The following is an 18,977-nucleotide window of genomic DNA, read 5'->3' as shown; positions in this document are numbered from 1 at the left end:
GGGTGTCATAGTATCCAAGTGTGATGGTTTCCAATCTGACATGCAGGAGACCACGTGCTAGTATAGCCACCTGGGACTGCAACCTCGCAATCTCCACATTTTTACCCGGTTACAGAAACAAGGTAGCTCCGGCTTGTGAAGATTGGGTTCATCAGCCATGGCCTGGCAACCGATATGCATGTTCTAGACCACATGATTCTCTTACCGGCCGTATAGAAAGTCAGCGGAACGGCCCTTGATCTAGTCGGGTTTAACTCTGTTAGCGTCGTCCTATCGCGCAGGTAAATATTGCTTGATCGCCGGCAAATTATAGCCAGACATCCAAGTTTGTAACGGCAGATGTTCCGAAAATCTCGTGCTGGTCAGTTGATGGACTGTCATCTCACGAGCTATAGTTAACACTAGTGTGCGTCTTCAAATAAGATGTGCTAATTCCCCTTCCCAGCCATCGTGCCGAGGCTTGATCTTGTCGGAGACGATGCTCCCATATAGCTCGTCTCTACCATCTGAACAATGGGAGCTGTATCCCCTTCTCAACAGATGTATATATTTCAATCGTCAGCGTTTGTCCAAGGTATGAATCAATAATACCAAGAGACGACTTTTCCAGCATATCACTACCTGTTTCATATTCTGTTGATTTCCCGGTAAGAGAATTGTGATTGCATAATATTCGACTTGAGAGTTATTTGGAAAAGAGGCCGAAATAGTACAAATTGTAGTTTTCGTAGATTTGCGGTTGGAGGCAATTGTAGTCGAAGTGCGTTCATACGTACTTACACGATCTGAATGATGATGAAACAGCGGTCTATATACTTTAATAACATATAAAATTTATGAAGCGAATTGCATCAATCGCTAGTTCAAATATGTTTGTGAGACATAGACATAACGAACTTGCGAGATGTATAGCAGAGAAAAGAAAATCCAAGAAAATCAAGTTCGCTCATGATGATGCCCTCCATATTCCAGCGCCGGCCATCATCCTTGTCCTTCTGCGCCTTGTAACCCTGTAAACCCGATTTATAACAAATATAATCCATCAGCGTGCAGCGCTAATCGTATGATACCGTCAAGGGGAATTTTCAGGTGTAACATCAAGCACCTGTGGATCCCCTTCAAGATGAAAAGAATACATTTAATTCATGACATCGTAACTCCGTGACTGACATCTAGCCATCTAACGGCTTAGACGGCCGACTGATCCAAGCGAACCCACTCCCGTGGGACGTCCATACTCCGGTTCACCCGCCCTCCAGGGGTCAGAGGCACATCAACCCGTCCGAGACCCCGTGGGTCATCGGCAGCTTCTTCATAGCACGACAGCCGGGAAAAATAGTCCTCCAGCACCGTCTCCCGGTCGTTGTTGCCGACTATAGAGGTGTATTCAGGGGGTGGTGTTATGAGCGGTGGCGGTGGCGGAACATCTTCAAACGCGGGTGGAGCAAATGACGGGGTGCGGAGTAGATGCATAGGACGTGGTGGAGGTTCATCTGCACGGTCGCTTGGCTCATGTGCCAAATGCGCTTGAGGAGGTCGTGCCAAGCCGCCGGAGCCATTCGTGAAACTTCGGTAAACTGCTCTACCAGTCGGCGGCTCCTCTGCTTCGGAAGTCAGAGAGCGGCCGGTCGAGCTGCTGGCTCTATTGAGCGCGGCGGCTCCTGGGCACCCACATTCGTACTCCTGGGCAGGCGGCGCAGGATCCGAATTTGGCGAGGTATACGCTGGGAGATAAATGTTGGCCTGTGTGGCCTTGCACGAAAGTAGGTGGAATGGAGAGTCGATAGAGATCTCGAAATGTCTTCGCTTACTCGGATCTCTTTCATCCACCTTAGAGAGACGAAGGACAATCTGAAAGAAACGCGTTAGCCATATTGCTTTCGGAACCTAACAGGTGGAAGCCCATCCATCCTACCTTGATCCAATGGTTAATCTGTATGTTTTCGTACGTGGTGTCGAAGTGTAGCCTGTGAGACTCATCCCGATTCTTCATCTCATGGCAGCTCGGGAGTTGAACATTAAACTCCATTTCGGTCGGACCGACGCCGGAATCGCTGGCTAAATTGCCCAAAAGATTTGTCCGGTTCCGGTCCACAACTTCATCGCCCCTCGCAGCAGCAGCGCGATGATCCCAGTCAATGCCACCACCTGCTGTGACGCGCATTGAGCTGCCTGGGTACGTACTCGTGCTAGCTGAATCAGCTCGTTTTTCGAACAGTAGCACCTTCTTGGCCGGCTGGAAGCGGTGGACGCTTTTGTCTGCCGTCCAATGCTGTATGTTTTCCGTTACGTAGACTTTAATCCGGTGGCATTCGACTTTGGCTAGCGGTGTTAATTTAAATGCAATGGGCACCTGGCTGCCTAAGGGGAAGGATTTCCCTGAGATAACGATGTCGTAATGCAATTGGTCTTCCCAGTTGCGAGAAATAGCGATCGGCTCGACCTGTTCCAAGGAGCCCTCCGCCGGCGTGCGAATGACCGGCACATCAAGATTACCGAGGAGATTGGGTCGGAACGCGCCTGATCGTTCCACGATGGCTTCCAAATCATACCGGACATATCCCAGATCTGTCTTGATAGTCTCTGGAAGGGAGCCATCGATCGGGAACTCGAAACTATACAGGTAATCACCGACAGGAAACATGCGGTAGTTGCGCTGTGGATGGGCGACTGCGCTAGGGGGCGGATCGTTCTTCCCGAAGCTGCGAGAGTGGTTGGATTGAAGGGAAAGGCGTTTTAGCTCCTTACTCGTAGGCTGAGCATTACTGAGAGAGGTTGAGGATCCAGATTTTAAGATTTCGCGAGTAACAGTTACTGGGCTACCATCCTTTCCAGTAACGGAGGTCACTGGTTTGGCATGCTGATAAAAGTTTGCTCCGTAGTCGTTCGGCGTCAGAACCGAATCACCGTGATTGAAATATATCATACAATGGGTGACCAGGTCCTTCTTATCATGGTAATGTACCTTTTTAGGTGGTATTCCTGCAGAGACGCAAAGTCTAGTTAGCGTGCGCATTTAGAAAATCATATTCACAACAGTTGTTGGAACCCACCTTCGGGCCAATCGGTTTGTGCATGTCCACGGAAGCAGATCGATATCTTCTTAATCTTAACGCTTTTGGTCACCTTGAGATGCAACTGGCCACGTAAAATGGCCGATTTCTTTGTGCTTGGGTCATTCTGGTCGTATCCCTGCAGGTATATCACAGGCTCCGTGAGGGCAATACCCACTGTGATACCACTTCCTGTTGCAACAATTTTCTCGTGCCGTAGCGTCGGAAATGGCCCCATTGAGTCCGATGATGGCGCACTCGTTACGGACCCCGCAGAGGACTGATTTACCGATCCGGTAGAAGAGGAGTGGGAGCGCATTCTGCCCGTTCCTAGACCGGCTCCTAAACTAGCAGAGGCGAGCATTCGTGCATCTTCGCGAGACAATACGATCTCGGAGACCGGACGAGGACGCTGTGTACGGGACATCGAGCGGATCGATGGCGGCGACTGAGCGCGGACGGAACCCCCCAGGCGGAGGAAACGCTTTGCGTTCTCGCGTGGACCCGCCAACTTCCTGAAAATTGAAGCGCGGCGATTGGTCTGTTTGGGGAAATTGGCGCCAACGACGGCCGATGGGTCGACTGACCGGCGATGTTCCGCGCTAGAACTTGTATGACCGGACGATAAAGATTCCGGGGCACTGCAATGTATTTGGGCGACCGGGCTTGTGGTTGTGACCGATGCCGAAAGGTCCTGCTGTAGAGGAGTAATATGAGCGGTTGTCATCGTGAAAGATGCCAATTCAATGCATAATTGATTTAGAAATTTTTTATTTTCAAAGGAAGAAACAATTTCGGATCATCGACGTCGCAGTGCTTTTTAAATGAAAGCGGAAAAGGAAGGGAGAGATGGGGGGGCCTAAACTGAAACGAGCCTCACTTGTCTAAGGCAGTTTCAAAAGAAAGGAAGCGAAGCAGGGCTGAAGAAAGAGAAACACCGGAGTGAAAGGTGAAAAAGGATATAAAAAGAACGAAGAGAGAAAGAGCTAGGCAGGTAAGTAAGTAAATGAATGACTTACGCTGTACTCCGTCCTCGGCGGCTCACAACAAGAACAAGGGTTGAAAACGAAAAAAGCAAAAACCTAAAAGTAAATATGAGGTACCAGATATTTTCAGGTCTGAGAGTTAAAAAAGTGCAGTCGTGACGCGCATTCAATGCGACCAGCTGGGGGCCCTTTCAATTCTTTTTTTTTTTTTCTCTCCTCTTTTTTTTTTGGTTACGGTCCTCCGTTTTTATTGCAGTCTTTTCCGTTTTGGCAGATGATCGACCGGCTGAACGCAAGGGAGCAGACACACGGGGCGGTACGAGGAAGAAAAATGCGGAGAGTTTGGGTGTTGTGAGTGAGGAAAAAAGAGGAGAAGTACTCACGGAGTACCGTTGACAAGAAGAAATAAATTGATAATTGGAGATGAATGACAGGATGATCAGTTCGTAGCAAATGATCAACCAAGGGTCAAGTCCAGAAGGGCCGATAAATTGCGGGGAGCGAATGTTCAGTCGTTTTCCTTATCCGTTAATACTAAATCAATCTCCCCAAAGCCAATGCAATGGCCATAAAGAGTCAAGGACACAGACTCCGATGGCGACCAGACCGACCGATGACGGCACCGTTCCGGCGACAAGAATGAGGCGGTGCGCTTTGATTCCTTGGGCACAAGACACTGTCGAGCAATAAGAACTTCAGACAGGGTGAAGGGGAAGAAGAAAAGCAAATTACAGAGAAAAAGGTGCAGGGAACGAATGATTTGAATAAGATTTCAGACGATGACGCGGAGTGGTTCGTTGTAGCCGGCGATCCGTGGATAATAATTTAAACAGCTTCGCTCTCGACTAGTAGTTCGTTGAACGACGGCTTCCCTTGAAGCTCGTTTTCCCTCGTCCCCAACTATTTCGTCTCATTGGACTTTTACTGGTACGCTAAAGGGAAATCCTACCGGTTAGTCGATTTTAGGTTGTAGTTTGTGTTTTTATTTTTATGTTATGTGACTTTTTTTTTCAATTTTAATTTTCTTTTTATCTCACGTTAAGAACCAGGAAGCTATGTTGTTGTCATTCTCCAGTTGAGAGTGCACGGAGTATCACGGAGTCGTAAGGAAGGTAATAGTAATACTAATATGCCTCGTGGTTCTAACCAACATCTTTTCACAGCCATATAACTCAATCTAATGTCCGATCTTGCTCTCCAATTGTATCTCCTATGACGCGATAGGGAAATTGAACAGCATGTGACAGCGATCTTCTTGCATCCTTCATGGAATTAAGTACTTGGTACAAGGAGTAGTTAGTCTATACAGTACTCCGCTCAGGTAACTCGGAGCCGTACTTCCACAAAGTTTTCACGGAGAGAACTCGGAGGCGATTTGGACGAGCCCATTCCCATATTGGATTAGGTTTTCTTCCCTAGTCGGTTAGAGTCAAGCGCGAACCAAGTCCCTTTGACAACCTAAATTTGGGAGGGTGATGACGTTTTACCATCAATTTCCTCGGTGCCGAGAAAGCAGAGACCAAAGATGGTGGCTAGATTCATCCATCCATAGCGGATATTACGGCACCACGGGATCAAGAGCCTATGTGAGACAGTAACTTCCGCGGAAGAAAGGACAAATTAAATTAGATAGAATAAAATGAAATGAAATAAAATAAATGAATGAACAAATATGACAGGGCGAAGAGAGGGTCTGAGAGTCCATCTGTCAAGCATTTTCGGCACTTTGACCTGTCGTGTGTGTGTGTGTGTGCGGGGATGCGTCTCCAGTGAGCGTGTGATTCATAACTGCAGCGCAAATCGAATAGTGATATCATAAGAGACGCATCGCTTTCATTTCGGACGCCTCGTTCATCATCAATCTGGTCTAACGCTATTATGCTCTTACTACTCGCTTGTCTCAAAGATTGTTAGAAGTACACAGTAGTGAGTTATGTCGATCCCGTTAGTCATGGCAAATCAAACCGCGTTGGGACCTTAGTGAGAGTCTGGATAGTTATGTTACATCGTTGGTACTCTTTGGTAAGGCGAGTACGGTAGGATTGGGGATAAAAAAAAAAAAAAAAAAAAAAAAAGTGAGAGAGAAGACGGAAGAAGAACGCTAGAATCAAATGCTTGATGGTCTGATAGTTAGTTACGGTGGATCAAGTGCATTAGTTAATCGTTTAATAAAGTCCCTCGTTTTGGACCATTTTGAAGATGATCTAGTCATCAATTGACGAGAAGATTTTCACTGGAGTGTCGAGGGAGGTGATACACAGTAGATGAGATCGCATAATTCCGCCATATTGGAATGAAGGAATTGCATTCCATTCCAGGATTGTGCAATTATTTTCCGAAGATGAGTTAATCTGTTTTCTAGAAGCCGAGAGCGATTTGATTTCCTTTCCACGAGCCGATGACCTCATAGAATGTTCATAGAATGTTTATGCCCAACTCAGGGCAGTTTGTACCTTAAGTCACTCTTAATTCCAAAATAAACACAACGGTTTGGGAATAGTTTCATTCTCTCTTGCTTTTCCCCTTTTCCTTTTTTCTTCCCCCCCACCCCTGTTTTACTTCCCTCACCAACCTCGACCCTCAATGGCAGTGCTTAATTCAGAAACAATCACAAAACTACGTATGTCCGAACGTATACGAAGCCCCTTGGGGTGGTTTTACGTAGCCAACAATGTTACGCGACCTGTGACCCAAGCGAACATGCCTGCTCAGCCTTGTGGCTCCGGTAGAGTTTATCTCACTTAGAGTTGATATTACATTCTATGTAGATCGGCTAAAATGACGAACTATCATTACGTTTTCAGGTACGACCGTCACCCCTTGCATGAACCTTGCCATGTGTCTCGGCGAGTGAGGGGAGACGAAGGTCGGTAGCCAAGTAGAGTTTTCTCATTCCCCTTCATGAAACGTTGTCTATAACCGATAATCATTGCCATTGTCCATGAGTGGTAACCCCCCAAACCTCTCCCGTTCGTCCGTTGGATAAGAGTCACCCCTAAGTAAACCAGCTATCATCGAGCTCATTCATATTCATCAAACTATCGCCTTCCAGCATGCTAGGGTCTCCCACGTCTCCACTGCCAAAATTCTCATTATCCATGAACAAGTCATCGAAGCTAGATTCGCCCGGAGCCATAATATCTTCAGTGGTGTTACCTTGTTGCCCTTCTGGGGCCTCGTTTTGGGCGGAAAATGCCTCGGTCTTCTGCAATTCTAGGTCGAACATATCCCCCCCAGTTGGGATGTTGGCGGCACCAGTCTCCAAACCAGGGACTTCAGTTGTCGTGTTCCCACTTTGGTCAACCCCCTTCTCCTGCTCGGTGGCACTAGCTGTATTGGTAGTACCAAGGTTGGATCCTGACAAGAAGTTCTCGTTCCCAAGGTCGTCATCCCCAAAGTCTAAGTTCAGATCGAAGTCATTCGCCCCGCCAGTATCATCGAGAACTGAATCGAAATTGATCTCACTGGGCCCAGGCTGAGACTGATTGGGACCAACCGCAGCAGATTCGGCTGGCTTCTCTTCTTTCACAAGGGTTTCACTAGAGTTCTGCTGACCGGCATCGACACTTGTATGTGATTGCACGGCGTCAGCCTTGGATGGTTCTGATTGGACTTGATTTGTGTCAACTGCTGTTGCCTCCACCTGTGGCGCAGCTTCGGGGTCCTGAATGGTCTCTGATTGACTCATAACAACATCTTCGGCTGGTTGCAGTGCTGCCTTTTGGGCTGCAATCGCCTCGTAGTCCCTCTCCAGGAACGTCTTGGCAATGAACTAATGTTGATCAGTAAGATCAGCGAACCATGTGCCTCCGTTGGTCTACGGAAGTGTAAAACACATACGATCTGCTCGGAGAGATTGTCCAGCGCGCTTTGAAATTGCTCATGAGCGACTGGAAGTGAACGCTTGAGTTGGGCCCTGGATTGCGTAGAACCCCCTGATCGGAAAAAGCGGCCGGTTTCGATAAGCTGAGGAGGATCAGTGCTTTTGTGCTACAATAAACTTGTCCATGAGGGGCATTACCGTTTGATTGACCATTGCCGTTAAGACGGCCAGAGAATCTGGATTTGAAAGATCCGAAGTAGCCATAGCCACTGTGGCAGTGTCGCGTCGTATTGGATGTAATCTGCTCGAGGATGATGACTGGATGAAAGCAGAAGATACGAACTTCTCTGAGGCTAAGGGGTTCCCTAAGGGGTTCTGTTAGTTGATCAAGTCAGGTCTGCAGCTGACGCAAGTTGTAACAGGGGTCCCTGAAATCTGGAATGAGACGGGAGATACATCAAACGCAGGAGCTCCAATAGCACTTCCGCGACGCGGGAGTACTGGCTGAGGCAGGTACTACTGGTTTCTGAGACCACACGAGACCAATGAAAAGAACAGCAGGAGAACAGTCATGATGATGTAAGATCGTAGGCACTTTTAATGTTCTGCACAAAGGAGAAAGAATATCATTACCTACCACAAGAGCGAACCAAAAGACCCTAGGCTAATGGTTTCGAACGATAGGTCGAATTGATGAGCAGTGGAGGAATTAAGCGCTTTACCTGAATGGATTCAATGGAAAGCGACCCGTCAAGGGAGGACTAACGCAAAGGGGATTAGTGCGCCCCTCACCCCAAGCGGCTCTTGACCATCCAAACTCCTCGTTCTTTTCTCCATTCAGACTCCCGTCAGGTCAGATCATCGCAGCTTTTCTTTTCCCCTGTTTCCATTTCCATTTTATTTCATCTCTCACGCTGTCTATCGCACTTTTCGCTGGCGTCGAGACCTGAGTGATTGGGTTTTTCTTCCCTTTTGTTTTTTGCTTTCCTATCTCTTTTCTTTCCTATTTCTTTTTGCATCAATTTCCTCCAGCTCTCTCGTGTTTTATCCCCCCGAATCTTAAGCTTTTTTACCACCTGTTTAACTTGTTGGGGAGAAAGCCGTGTTTTGAGTCGTCTGGATTCTAGCGCTTCTTCATCCGTCACGAAGCTGTTGCCTCACCCTTTCTCTAATTTCTTTTCTTTTTCCTGTCGTTATTTTTTGACGACTGCGCTTCCTTGTATGCTCCACTAATTTCCTTTTCCTTTTCCTCTCCCTTTTTCCCTTTTTTTTTTCCCCTTCCCTGTTTTGTCCTTTTTGTTCTTCTGGGCGTTAGATCCCCGCGTCGCTTTCCGCCTTTCGACCTTTAACCAATTCGGTGACTGCGTAACGTTCTGCATCGCCCCGTCCTCAAAAGATTCTCATCACTCACCCTCACCCATTAAGCGCTACCAACATTCATTGACTTGTGCATTATATTGTTTCAGTGATCAGTTTCCTTGTATATTGTGGCCTGTGACCTTGCAACAATGGCTGATAACGTACCCGCCCAAACTCCTTCGACTCTCCCTCCGCCTCCGCAGACCTCTGCTGCTCCCGGCCAGCAGTACGACGGGACTCAGGGCAATGGCCAGGCCAATCCTTCCCATATGCCGCCGCCCCCTCGCCCTCCGGTTGTGATCCCGCAGAATACCAATCCTATTCCCACGGCGATCACCTCTCCGATGTCTGGAAATATGATGTCCCCAACCAGCGCCGGCGGGTACGTGCGCCGGGCTGCCCCAGAGCCAAACAAGAGAGCTCTTTATGTTGGCGGTCTGGACCCCCGGGTCACAGAGGATATTTTGAAACAAATTTTTGAGACTACTGGACACGTTGTCAGCGTTAAGATCATTCCTGATAAGAACGTGAGTTCTGTGCGTCATCGGCATACCTGTCAACCGCTCAAGGTACATCAACTTACGTACTAACTCCCGCAGAAGTTCAACAGTAAAGGATACAACTACGGCTTCGTTGAATTTGACGACCCTGGCGCTGCTGAACGAGCCATGCAAACTCTCAACGGGCGCCGCATTCACCAATCGGTATAGTCATTCGAGCCACCTATACGTTCTAGAACCATCTCTGACGGGATTTGCAGGAAATCCGTGTCAACTGGGCTTACCAGTCCAACAGCACGAACAAGGAAGATACCTCGAACCACTTCCACATTTTCGTTGGAGATCTGAGTAACGAAGTTAACGACGAAATCCTGCAACAGGCTTTCTCAGCCTTCGGTTCAGTTTCCGAGGCGCGTGTCATGTGGGATATGAAAACCGGTCGGTCCCGTGGTTACGGTTTTGTTGCCTTCCGTGACCGTGCGGACGCCGATAAAGCTTTGGGATCAATGGACGGCGAGTGGCTGGGGTCTCGTGCTATTCGCTGTAACTGGGCGAATCAGAAAGGACAGCCCTCCATTTCTCAGCAACAAGCGATGGCGGCCATGGGAATGACCCCGACAACGGCTTTCGGTCATCATCACTTTCCTACTCATGGCATTCAGAGCTACGATATGGTTGTCCAGCAAACCCCACAGTGGCAGACCACGTGCTATGTGGGTAACCTCACCCCTTACACCACGCAGAACGACCTTGTCCCGCTGTTCCAGAACTTTGGTTATGTTCTGGAAACTCGTCTTCAAGCAGATCGGGGATTTGCGTTCATCAAGATGGATAGTCACGAAAATGCCGCCATGGCTATCTGCCAGCTCAACGGGTACAATGTTAACGGGCGTCCCCTGAAGTGCAGCGTATGGTCTTCCCTACTTCTCGTAATTTGATGTCGTTTGGCTAACTGTCGTAGTGGGGTAAGGACCGTCCTCCTACTGGCCAGTTCGACAACTTCTCTGGTCAACAGGGCAATTCGCCCTTTAACAACAGCCCAGCCCCGTATTTCCCTCAGTACGGTGGACCCGGTGGACCTATGACTCCTCAAGGTGACTTTTCTCCTATCCTTATCCAACTTTCGGTTTTATGACTAATACCGTAAACCGTAGGTCCCAACCCGGCTGGAAGAGGCTGGGATCAATCCGGAATGGGCGGTCAGAACTATGGCCAGGTCCCAGGAAATGCAGGCTATGGCCGTGGACAAGCTGCCCCTGCCTCCGGCTGGAACCAGGCCAACAACGCTAATTTTGGGAATGGCTTTGGAGGCTACCAAGCGTAGCCTATCGCCCAGTATACCTCGCTGCATGCCGGCCCTATCGAACGTTCCTCAGATGGACAATCGAGTATAAACAGGGCTGTCTGTGTCAACAACTTTGTTAAGAAGAGGCTCTTTCCTTCTCCCTTTCTACTTTTCTCCTCTCCTTTCCCTTCTCGTTTAATTTCTTCGTACTACCACATTGTTTCCATCTTTTTTCTGTTTTTTTTTTTTTTTTTTTTCCGTGCTCCCTTTTTCATGATTGTCCCTTACTAAGTGGATTTCTAAGCGCATCTCCCATTCTCAAATGCTTCTCTTTGAAATGAAATTTGTGTGTTATCGTACACCCAATACCCCGAGTCCACTTTGTTGAGTCAATTTTCTCATGCTCTTTGCTTTCCATGAATGTGCGCTACTTTTATTAAGAGCTTCTTGGACTTTCGATTCAAGCGTTCTGCGGAATAAACTAAAAGTACCTATTCTTGTTTCCTTATGTCTCTGACCCCCTATCTATTTTGGATTATTATTTCTTGATAAGTCGCTTTCTATGAATTTGTATCGTATTCGTTTAGTATGTATGCCTGGCCTATGAATGGGCCCTTGTGTCTCTACGCTCACATGCCAAATTCCTCTTCTGGTTTGATAGCGGTCTTGCTTTCTCATCTATTCAGGGACCTTTCTTGTTTCAAGTTTATCAATACCTCGCTAACAAGCTTAATGTGTCCCCGGGATCCCGAGGCCCCTCTATGCGTTGCATCTCGTTGGTACTTTTTCTCATGCTTACTTTATGATACCATCGTTGAGACCATTGTTATCCCTCGGTCCAGATTACGACTTTATGCCCTGGAGTTTCGGATATCTTTTCTCTTTTACTGCCTTGGATCAATTAGTTAGCAGACATATGACAGCTATCGGCAACAAGTACAATTTTGAGAACGGCTGTTGTATGAATAATGACTTGATCTTTTTCTTCCACAGTAATTCCCTAAGCAGTAGCGGTTACCATCAGAATAGTTCTGTTCAGAAAAGTGCTATATATATATTAGCAATGGTACGGATAACCTGACCAAATCCCATGGGTAAATAATACCTTAAATGAAGGTACCGCCTCGGAGGCTCAGCTGGCTTGGCTCGGGCGCCGTCACTCCCCCCTTCGTCTCCCCATAACCATCTTGCTTGATGGAATCTGCCAACACCAACCACTGAAAAGTACAATTCTAGACACTTAAATCTGGATGTCGATGGCTAATGGCCAGCTGAGCTAATAACGCCCAGCTTGCGCTAATGGAAGATGCAAGCGACAACAGCAGAGAGGCACTATCGTTGGATAACGATGATCAGCTCTCCGGACGGACACGCTCAGAGAGCGCAAGCAGCGGACACAAGCGCAGCTCATCCGGCTCACTATTATCCAAACTCTCGTTCTTACGCATGATACAAGCGACTCATAATACCCCAGAGCGGGCTCATTCCGGCATCGACCGGGATGATAGCGATGGTTTTGGCTCCAGTGTACGGGGAGGCAGAGCAATGGCTAGCGCGCTACAACAGCGAAGAACGCGAAGGAGGAAGGGCTCACTACGAAAAACTGCCCTGCTAGGCACGCGATTTGAATATCGAGACAAAAAAGCCACACGAGCACCGATCGACATGCCACGGGGAGAGGTTATCGGACAACAGCAACAGCTTGCCACAGGCTCACGAATGCAACAACCGTTACCTGACCCAGTTTCCCCGGACCAGAGTAATGCACCCCACGGAAATACGGAACAAGATAGTCGTCAGGATGATATGGCATGGGAAGGGTTCATGAATGCGTCGCCAAAGTCACTGGATCAATCCGCTCACCATCACCGGCAGAACCGCTCCCAAAATAGTATTCTTGGCGGAGAGATAACTACCGATGATGAGGATATTGTGTCTTTCCCTCGTGCTAAAAAGACAAATGCCGCTGTTGCTGCAGCTGCGGGCCTACATCTTCAATCCGCTTCTTCGAGCTCGGATTCCTATTATGCGCTTTCGGCAGACTCAACGTACCGAGCTATGCATCGTACCAAATCTCCTCTTGCGACGCATGCGGTTGATATACCTAGTAGTCAGGATATGAACTGGGATTATTCAGAAACGGAGTGGTGGGGCTGGATTATCCTGATAGTGACATGGCTTGTTTTTGTTGTGGGAATGGGCAGTTGCTTTGGTGTCTGGAGCTGGGCTTGGGATGTTGGAGAAACTCCTTATGCACCTCCGGAGCTTGAGGATGATCCGACACTCCCCATCATTGGGTATTATCCTGCTCTGATTATTTTGACGGCCGTTATGTCGTGGGTGTGGGTTGTGGTTGCATGGGTGGGCATGAAATATTTCAAGCATGCCAATATATCGGGTGACGATACATAATGTCTACCATTCTTGTATAATACCTTTTTTTTTTTTTTTTGTCTTGTAATGTTTTAAACGCCACGATTCCAGACCTGAAACTCAAGACACCCAATGTGAAAACATAATTTCTATTTATAACCCCGAAGAGACCCCGTCAAGAAGGTTATGTGTGCTAAGATTAAATGTTGTATCCCGTATCAGCGACAAGAAAGAAGAATATCCCAACCCAATACCAACGCCAATGACCTCAATTGTTGAGTAATCATTAAGTCCAGCTTAATACCTTGAAGCATGCGAAAGCCCTCAATGTGAAATTGCACATTTGTTAGCGAACTCTAGTTGATGCTGGGCTAGTCCTCCGGCGTGATCGTCTACTCTAGCACCATTGACGCTAATTGTAGGAGCCTTCGACTCAGTGTTCTGAGGTTGGACTGTGGTACCAGGGCCCGTGCTAACGAGGCCCTTCGACACAGCATAGCAGGATGAGCGGTCCTGGTTTAAGTCCTCGCTGTAGAACTCATCCATGATGGGATGTAGGAGGACCGTCTGCTTATGGATGGTGACAATCGAGTTCGCGGGAACCGAAACCCAATTATCTATAAAAGTTAGCCCTCAATCCTGTGGACTAAGTAGGATGTAACTCACGTCTCTCAAACGTAATCGGCTCACTTGCCACTAGGACAATGTCGGCTCCCTTATCGTGACGTTCCATCTTGAAGTGACCTTTGACCTTTCCTTCCTTCCATTTGGTACCTGATGAGAAGTACAAACTGGCAGGTTCATCCGTCTTGCTGCTGATATACCGCGTACAAACCACCGTATGGCCATCCGTCACAGCAAAATTGAGCAAGCTGCGGGTCTCAATACCAGAAACATTATGTCTCTTGGGTATATCCCGAATGAACTCATTGATCTTTGCAATTGTTTTAACCATCACCCGTCGCAGGAGCGCCTGCCCGAAGCCCTCTGGTCCGGGGTCCGAGCTCGGATCAACGCCCTCCTTCTCCAAGAGGTCAAGGAACAACGCAAAGGCCCATTCGCTATCAGTGCCGCCTTTCACACCCAGATACCAGCGATCCGCGAGCGAATCGCCCAACGGCCGCTTGATATACTGCCAGCCACCAACATTACCGTTGTGCATCCACATCAACGTGTTGTGTTGGAATGGGTGGCAGTTGTTATCTGATAGGGCTCCTTCTGTGGTTGCGCGGACATGCGCGAAGATCAGATTGGAGCAGGTTTTGGATGCTAACCGCTCGAGATTCTCACAGTTCCAGGCTGGGAGTGTGGATGTGAAAATACATGGCTCTGGGCCAAGCTTCGGGTCCGTATAGAACCCTACTCCGAAGCCGTCACCGTTTACTGGACGGCGGTTGTCCTGTAATCAGCGGGTTAAATTATGTTTACTTATACAGGAAGGGCTGCATGAAGTCTCCAGGCTATGATTCATGTTACAACTCACCAGTCTAAGACGAGAATCATATGATTGAGTCAGAATTGAATGACTGGGCTCTGTTACTAGTTTGCTGAGACGTATCTCATGTCGGCCCTTGTATACCTAGTGAAAATAGCGGTCAGTTGTATGACGCATAGATATAGTATAGATTGATTTACCAGAAAACGGCACATAGCGGGAGATGTGAAACCCTCTTTAAAGGAGTTTCTATGTTTGCAACCAGGAACTCAACGATAAAAAATGTTTCCAAGAAAGGGATATAGCTACGTAACCGGAGTACGGTGTAGTAGCAATTCTATTGCCCGGCGGCCGAAGTCGCACCTTCTGAAGAGGTTTAAAGATGGAGAATGTTCCACGATTGACAAAGGTAAAACCCAACAACCACTAAACAAATAGAAAATAACTGAAGTATAGAAGGAATTCAATTCAATAAATACAAAGGATCTTCAGGAGTAATATATATAAAAACAAGTACGTCTGTGCTTCAGTAGTACCTAAGACGTCAATGTCGCCATTTCATCCACACGTGACTCACACCGACCTCATACGGACGGCGAAGCGGCCATTGGCGCAGGTCACGAGGTTCTCCGTGCCGGGGTTCGCTTTCGCGTAGGACCATTTGATGACATCCGATCATTTTGCGCTCTGCTATTGTCCGACGCACCAGCAACCTCAGTCTACGGCCGTGGCTTCTAGCCCGGAGATGACCAATTCTATCCTTTCGATCCGCTTGATGTTTATGCGATTTTGGGAACCATGAGCGGGAGAATTCTCTCCCACCGTCTGGTTCCGCTCTTGCGGACAGGCTTTTTGGCCCGCCATGTTCATAACGCTGGTGCAAGAACCGGAGGTCTTCTATGTTCAGATGGCAGCACCGCACTTCGAGGACGCGCCTGGCCTGTCGGTGCGAACTCGATTCATAATGTCCCCGCTGTGCGGGGGATCTCTTTTGCAAGGATTCTTCCAAAGCTGGCCCTAAAATTAGTGAAGGTGCCCGCTATGCTTGGAACGGCTACAGTAGCTGGGTTAGCTTATATTCAATATCAAACTACACGTATGTTCTTATCGTCCAATCTCAAGACCTATTCATCTAATTTTCATGACTACTATAGAGGCAGGAAACTACGCTATTGACGTGTTGAAACGCGCGGGGGAATCGGCCGGTGACGCTGCTTCATCCATTTTCTCCGAAATCCAAAATGTGGCCGAACAGACACAGCGTGGCTGGCAAAGGACTACAGATAGCGTGGAAGTCCCTGAATGGTTGCAAAACGTTCTAGGTTTCAGTGAGGGTTCCCAAAACGACGGTTCCGGGGGAGGGCAACCCCCAAGAGAAAGCCGGGCTGGTGCAGCTGCAGCTGCAGGAGCGGCGGCTGTAGGGTACGATCAAGATGACGAGCATGCCCGATTGACGAGGAATGCGGAGGACGACCAGATGATGCTCCTTACTCGTAAAATGATCGAGATCAGGAACATACTTCAAGCCGTTGGCCAGTCCAACACACTCACATTGCCATCGATTGTGGTCATTGGTTCACAGTCATCCGGCAAAAGCTCCGTTCTTGAAGCCATCGTCGGACATGAATTTCTTCCCAAAGGCTCGAATATGGTTACCCGGCGGCCGATCGAACTTACTTTAGTCAATACTCCCCACGCACAAGCTGAATATGGAGAATTTCCAGCCCTCGGTCTAGGAAAGATAACCGACTTTTCTTCGATTCAACGCACCTTGACCGACCTTAACTTGGCAGTCCCTGAGAGGGAATGTGTCAGTGACGACCCAATTCAACTTACCATCTATTCTCCTAATGTTCCCGATCTTTCCCTCATTGACCTCCCAGGCTATATCCAGGTTTCCGGCCAAGGTCAACCTCCACAGTTGAAGCAAAAGATCTCTGATCTATGTGACAAGTACATCCAAGCGCCAAATGTTATCTTAGCTATATCTGCGGCAGATGTTGATCTTGCCAATTCGACAGCATTGAGAGCAAGTCGCAGGGTAGACCCTAGGGGCGAAAGGACCATCGGTGTCATCACAAAGATGGACCTTGTTGACCCGGAACGTGGCTATAGCATTCTTACTGATAAAAAATACCCCCTTCGCCTGGGCTACGTGGGTGTGGTCTCGCGAATCCCCCAGACGACCGCTCTGTTCTCCTCTCGGGGAAGTGGCAACATCACGAGCGCGATCATCAAGAATGAAAATGCCTATTTCTCTTCTCATCCATCCGAGTTTGGGCCCCAGTCAGAGGTGTCGGTTGGCGTTGGAACTTTGCGAACCAAACTTATGCATGTTCTTGAACAGACGATGGCATCTAGCCTAGCGGGTACTAGGGACGCTATCAGCCAGGAACTGGAAGAAGCGACGTACGAGTTCAAGGTTCAATATAATGATCGTCCGCTGAGCGCAGAGTCGTATCTCGCCGAGAGCCTGGACAGCTTCAAGCACTCCTTCAAGGCATTCGCGGAAAACTTTGGCCGTCCTCAAGTGCGTGAGATGCTGAAAAACGAGCTCGATCAACGCGTCATGGACATCCTCGCTCAGAGATATTGGAACAAGCCAATTGACGACTTGAATCCTCCGATGCCTGAGTTGGACCCCCTCATTGACCTTCCCAAGGCCGATCCGGAGTCAATGTATTGGCACCGCAAGCTCGACGCGTCAACTTCTTCTTTGACCAAATTGGGAATCGGCAGGCTTGCTACGACTGTTGTTGCGAATGCAATCCAGAACCGTGTTGAGTCATTGTTGGCCAACTCTACCTTCGCCTCTCACCCATATGCTCAAAAGCAGATCGTGGATGCTTGCAGCAGCATCCTGAATGATCGATTCTTCAGCACCAGCGATCAAGTCGAGAACTGCATCAAGCCTTATAAATACGAAATTGAAGTTGAAGATCCAGAGTGGGCGAAGGGAAGGGAAAACATAACAAGAGTGCTTAAGGAGGAGCTTAAGGCGTGTGAGGCGGCTTTGAAACGTGTCGAGGACTCCGTTGGTAGGAGAAAGATCAAGGATGTGATGTCATTTATAGACAAGGTCAGGAAAGGCGAAGTGGTCTTGGAAGGCGACGGTGCTGGTGGTGCAGGTGGATTCAGTTCTGCCCTCCTAGCCACAGGTATGTCTACGTCCCCAATGCTACCAATATATACTTGAATCTAATCAAAACAGGTCGCGAAAGCGCCTTCCTACGCGATCGGGCTGATCTCCTCAAAATGAGACTTCTCGCCGTCCGCTCCAAGCAATGTTCCAGCAAGAAGAACAAGTACTACTGCCCCGAAGTCTTCCTCGACGTCGTCGCAGACAAGCTCACTTCAACCGCGGTACTATTCCTAAACGTCGAGCTCCTGTCCGAGTTCTACTACAACTTTCCTAGAGAACTGGACATGAGACTAGGCCGTCACCTCTCCGACGCAGAAGTAGAACGCTTCGCCCGCGAGGACCCTCGCATCCGAAGACATCTCGACGTGATCAAGAAGAAGGAACTCCTCGAACTAGCCCTGCAGAAAATCGAAAGCATCCGCCAGTTGGACGGTCGCAGCAAACATAGAAACGCCGACCGCCCTCTGTCCAAAGAGCAGAGAAATCGTGGCTGGAACCTGTTCTAATTGAGTAGATCCCTTCCTCCACTACCTACTTACTACTTCGCTCCGTCTCCATCCTCTCTTTCATAGCACCCGACACATTACATTCTCTTCGCCTTCTCTCTACTTCTCTTACTTAGCTTCCTGTATACCATACCACCAATAGGGTCTGTTTATAGCTCAAGAATCACTTCAGGATAGGCGTTAGCACAGCGAGTGCTTGGTTTATTCATTCTTTCATTGTACCTCTCTCCAATATCAGACGTTCATGTGAAAATTATCTGGCATCGATAGAAATATCTACCTTCTACATAATGCAAACCTACAACCTAGCTCAAGATAACAAACTTTAACAACTGAAAAAATAATTCATAAAACACCAAACGATTTCCAAACGCAATGGAAAGAACCATATTTATAAAATATAATAATACACATCCCTAACCGCGATATATGTCAACGATTTAAAGATAGGAAGATTAAAGGAGACCAAAAATGAACAAAAGAAAGAATATAGAATGATTATGGCCAAATCTAAC

The 18,977-nt window shown here is 48.1% G+C and overlaps 7 protein-coding genes across 7 annotated transcripts; 4 read left to right on the top strand and 3 right to left on the bottom strand.

The window, feature by feature from the left end:
* Nucleotides 1–1,188: 1,188 nt before the first annotated feature.
* Nucleotides 1,189–3,780, bottom strand: BDV38DRAFT_285827 (arrestin family protein; the record flags this gene model as incomplete). Its single annotated transcript, XM_032060561.1, has 3 exons — nt 1,189–1,851; nt 1,916–2,982; nt 3,054–3,780. The coding sequence occupies 3 exons, from the start codon at nt 3,778–3,780 to the stop codon at nt 1,189–1,191; spliced, it is 2,457 nt and encodes an 818-aa protein (XP_031910605.1).
* A 2,960-nt stretch (nt 3,781–6,740) lies between these two features.
* Nucleotides 6,741–8,376, bottom strand: BDV38DRAFT_161850 (uncharacterized protein). Its single transcript, XM_032051789.1, has 4 exons — nt 8,319–8,376; nt 8,061–8,227; nt 7,880–8,005; nt 6,741–7,811 (listed from the first exon to the last, which is right to left on the bottom strand). Exons 2-4 carry the CDS (start codon nt 8,124–8,126, stop codon nt 7,035–7,037), a joined length of 969 nt encoding a protein of 322 aa, XP_031910604.1. The 5' UTR covers nt 8,127–8,227; nt 8,319–8,376; the 3' UTR covers nt 6,741–7,034.
* A 994-nt stretch (nt 8,377–9,370) lies between these two features.
* BDV38DRAFT_285825 (nuclear and cytoplasmic polyadenylated RNA-binding protein pub1) lies at nt 9,371–11,045 on the top strand (the record flags this gene model as incomplete). Its single annotated transcript, XM_032060560.1, has 5 exons — nt 9,371–9,748; nt 9,821–9,925; nt 9,982–10,629; nt 10,683–10,815; nt 10,876–11,045. 5 exons carry the CDS (start codon nt 9,371–9,373, stop codon nt 11,043–11,045), a joined length of 1,434 nt encoding a protein of 477 aa, XP_031910603.1.
* A 198-nt stretch (nt 11,046–11,243) lies between these two features.
* On the top strand, nt 11,244–12,017 carry BDV38DRAFT_255136 (uncharacterized protein; the record flags this gene model as incomplete). The annotated part of the gene is made up of 1 exon (XM_032055392.1): nt 11,244–12,017. A coding segment is annotated over exon 1 (317 nt), but the record flags the coding sequence as incomplete, so codon positions are not given.
* Nucleotides 11,995–13,432, top strand: BDV38DRAFT_255134 (PIG-Y family protein). The gene has a single exon (XM_032055391.1). The coding sequence runs from the start codon at nt 12,306–12,308 to the stop codon at nt 13,416–13,418; it is 1,113 nt and encodes a 370-aa protein (XP_031910601.1). The 5' UTR covers nt 11,995–12,305; the 3' UTR covers nt 13,419–13,432.
* Nucleotides 13,433–13,442: 10 nt separating this feature from the next.
* BDV38DRAFT_255131 (glutamine amidotransferase subunit DUG3) lies at nt 13,443–15,308 on the bottom strand. The gene is made up of 4 exons (XM_032055390.1): nt 15,015–15,308; nt 14,863–14,958; nt 14,046–14,778; nt 13,443–13,996 (listed from the first exon to the last, which is right to left on the bottom strand). The coding sequence occupies exons 1-4, from the start codon at nt 15,027–15,029 to the stop codon at nt 13,704–13,706; spliced, it is 1,137 nt and encodes a 378-aa protein (XP_031910600.1). The 5' UTR covers nt 15,030–15,308; the 3' UTR covers nt 13,443–13,703.
* Nucleotides 15,309–15,612: 304 nt separating this feature from the next.
* Nucleotides 15,613–18,462, top strand: BDV38DRAFT_285822 (dynamin-related GTPase MGM1; the record flags this gene model as incomplete). The annotated part of the gene is made up of 3 exons (XM_032060559.1): nt 15,613–15,910; nt 15,969–17,972; nt 18,026–18,462. The coding sequence occupies 3 exons, from the start codon at nt 15,613–15,615 to the stop codon at nt 18,460–18,462; spliced, it is 2,739 nt and encodes a 912-aa protein (XP_031910599.1).
* Nucleotides 18,463–18,977: the final 515 nt, after the last annotated feature.

The sequence above is a fragment of the Aspergillus pseudotamarii genome (assembly GCF_009193445.1).
Source record: "Aspergillus pseudotamarii strain CBS 117625 unplaced genomic scaffold BDV38scaffold_53, whole genome shotgun sequence".
Classification (NCBI taxonomy): domain Eukaryota; kingdom Fungi; phylum Ascomycota; class Eurotiomycetes; order Eurotiales; family Aspergillaceae; genus Aspergillus; species Aspergillus pseudotamarii.
Note: the sequence above shows the minus strand (reverse complement) of the source record. Positions and strands in the feature narration are given on the sequence as shown.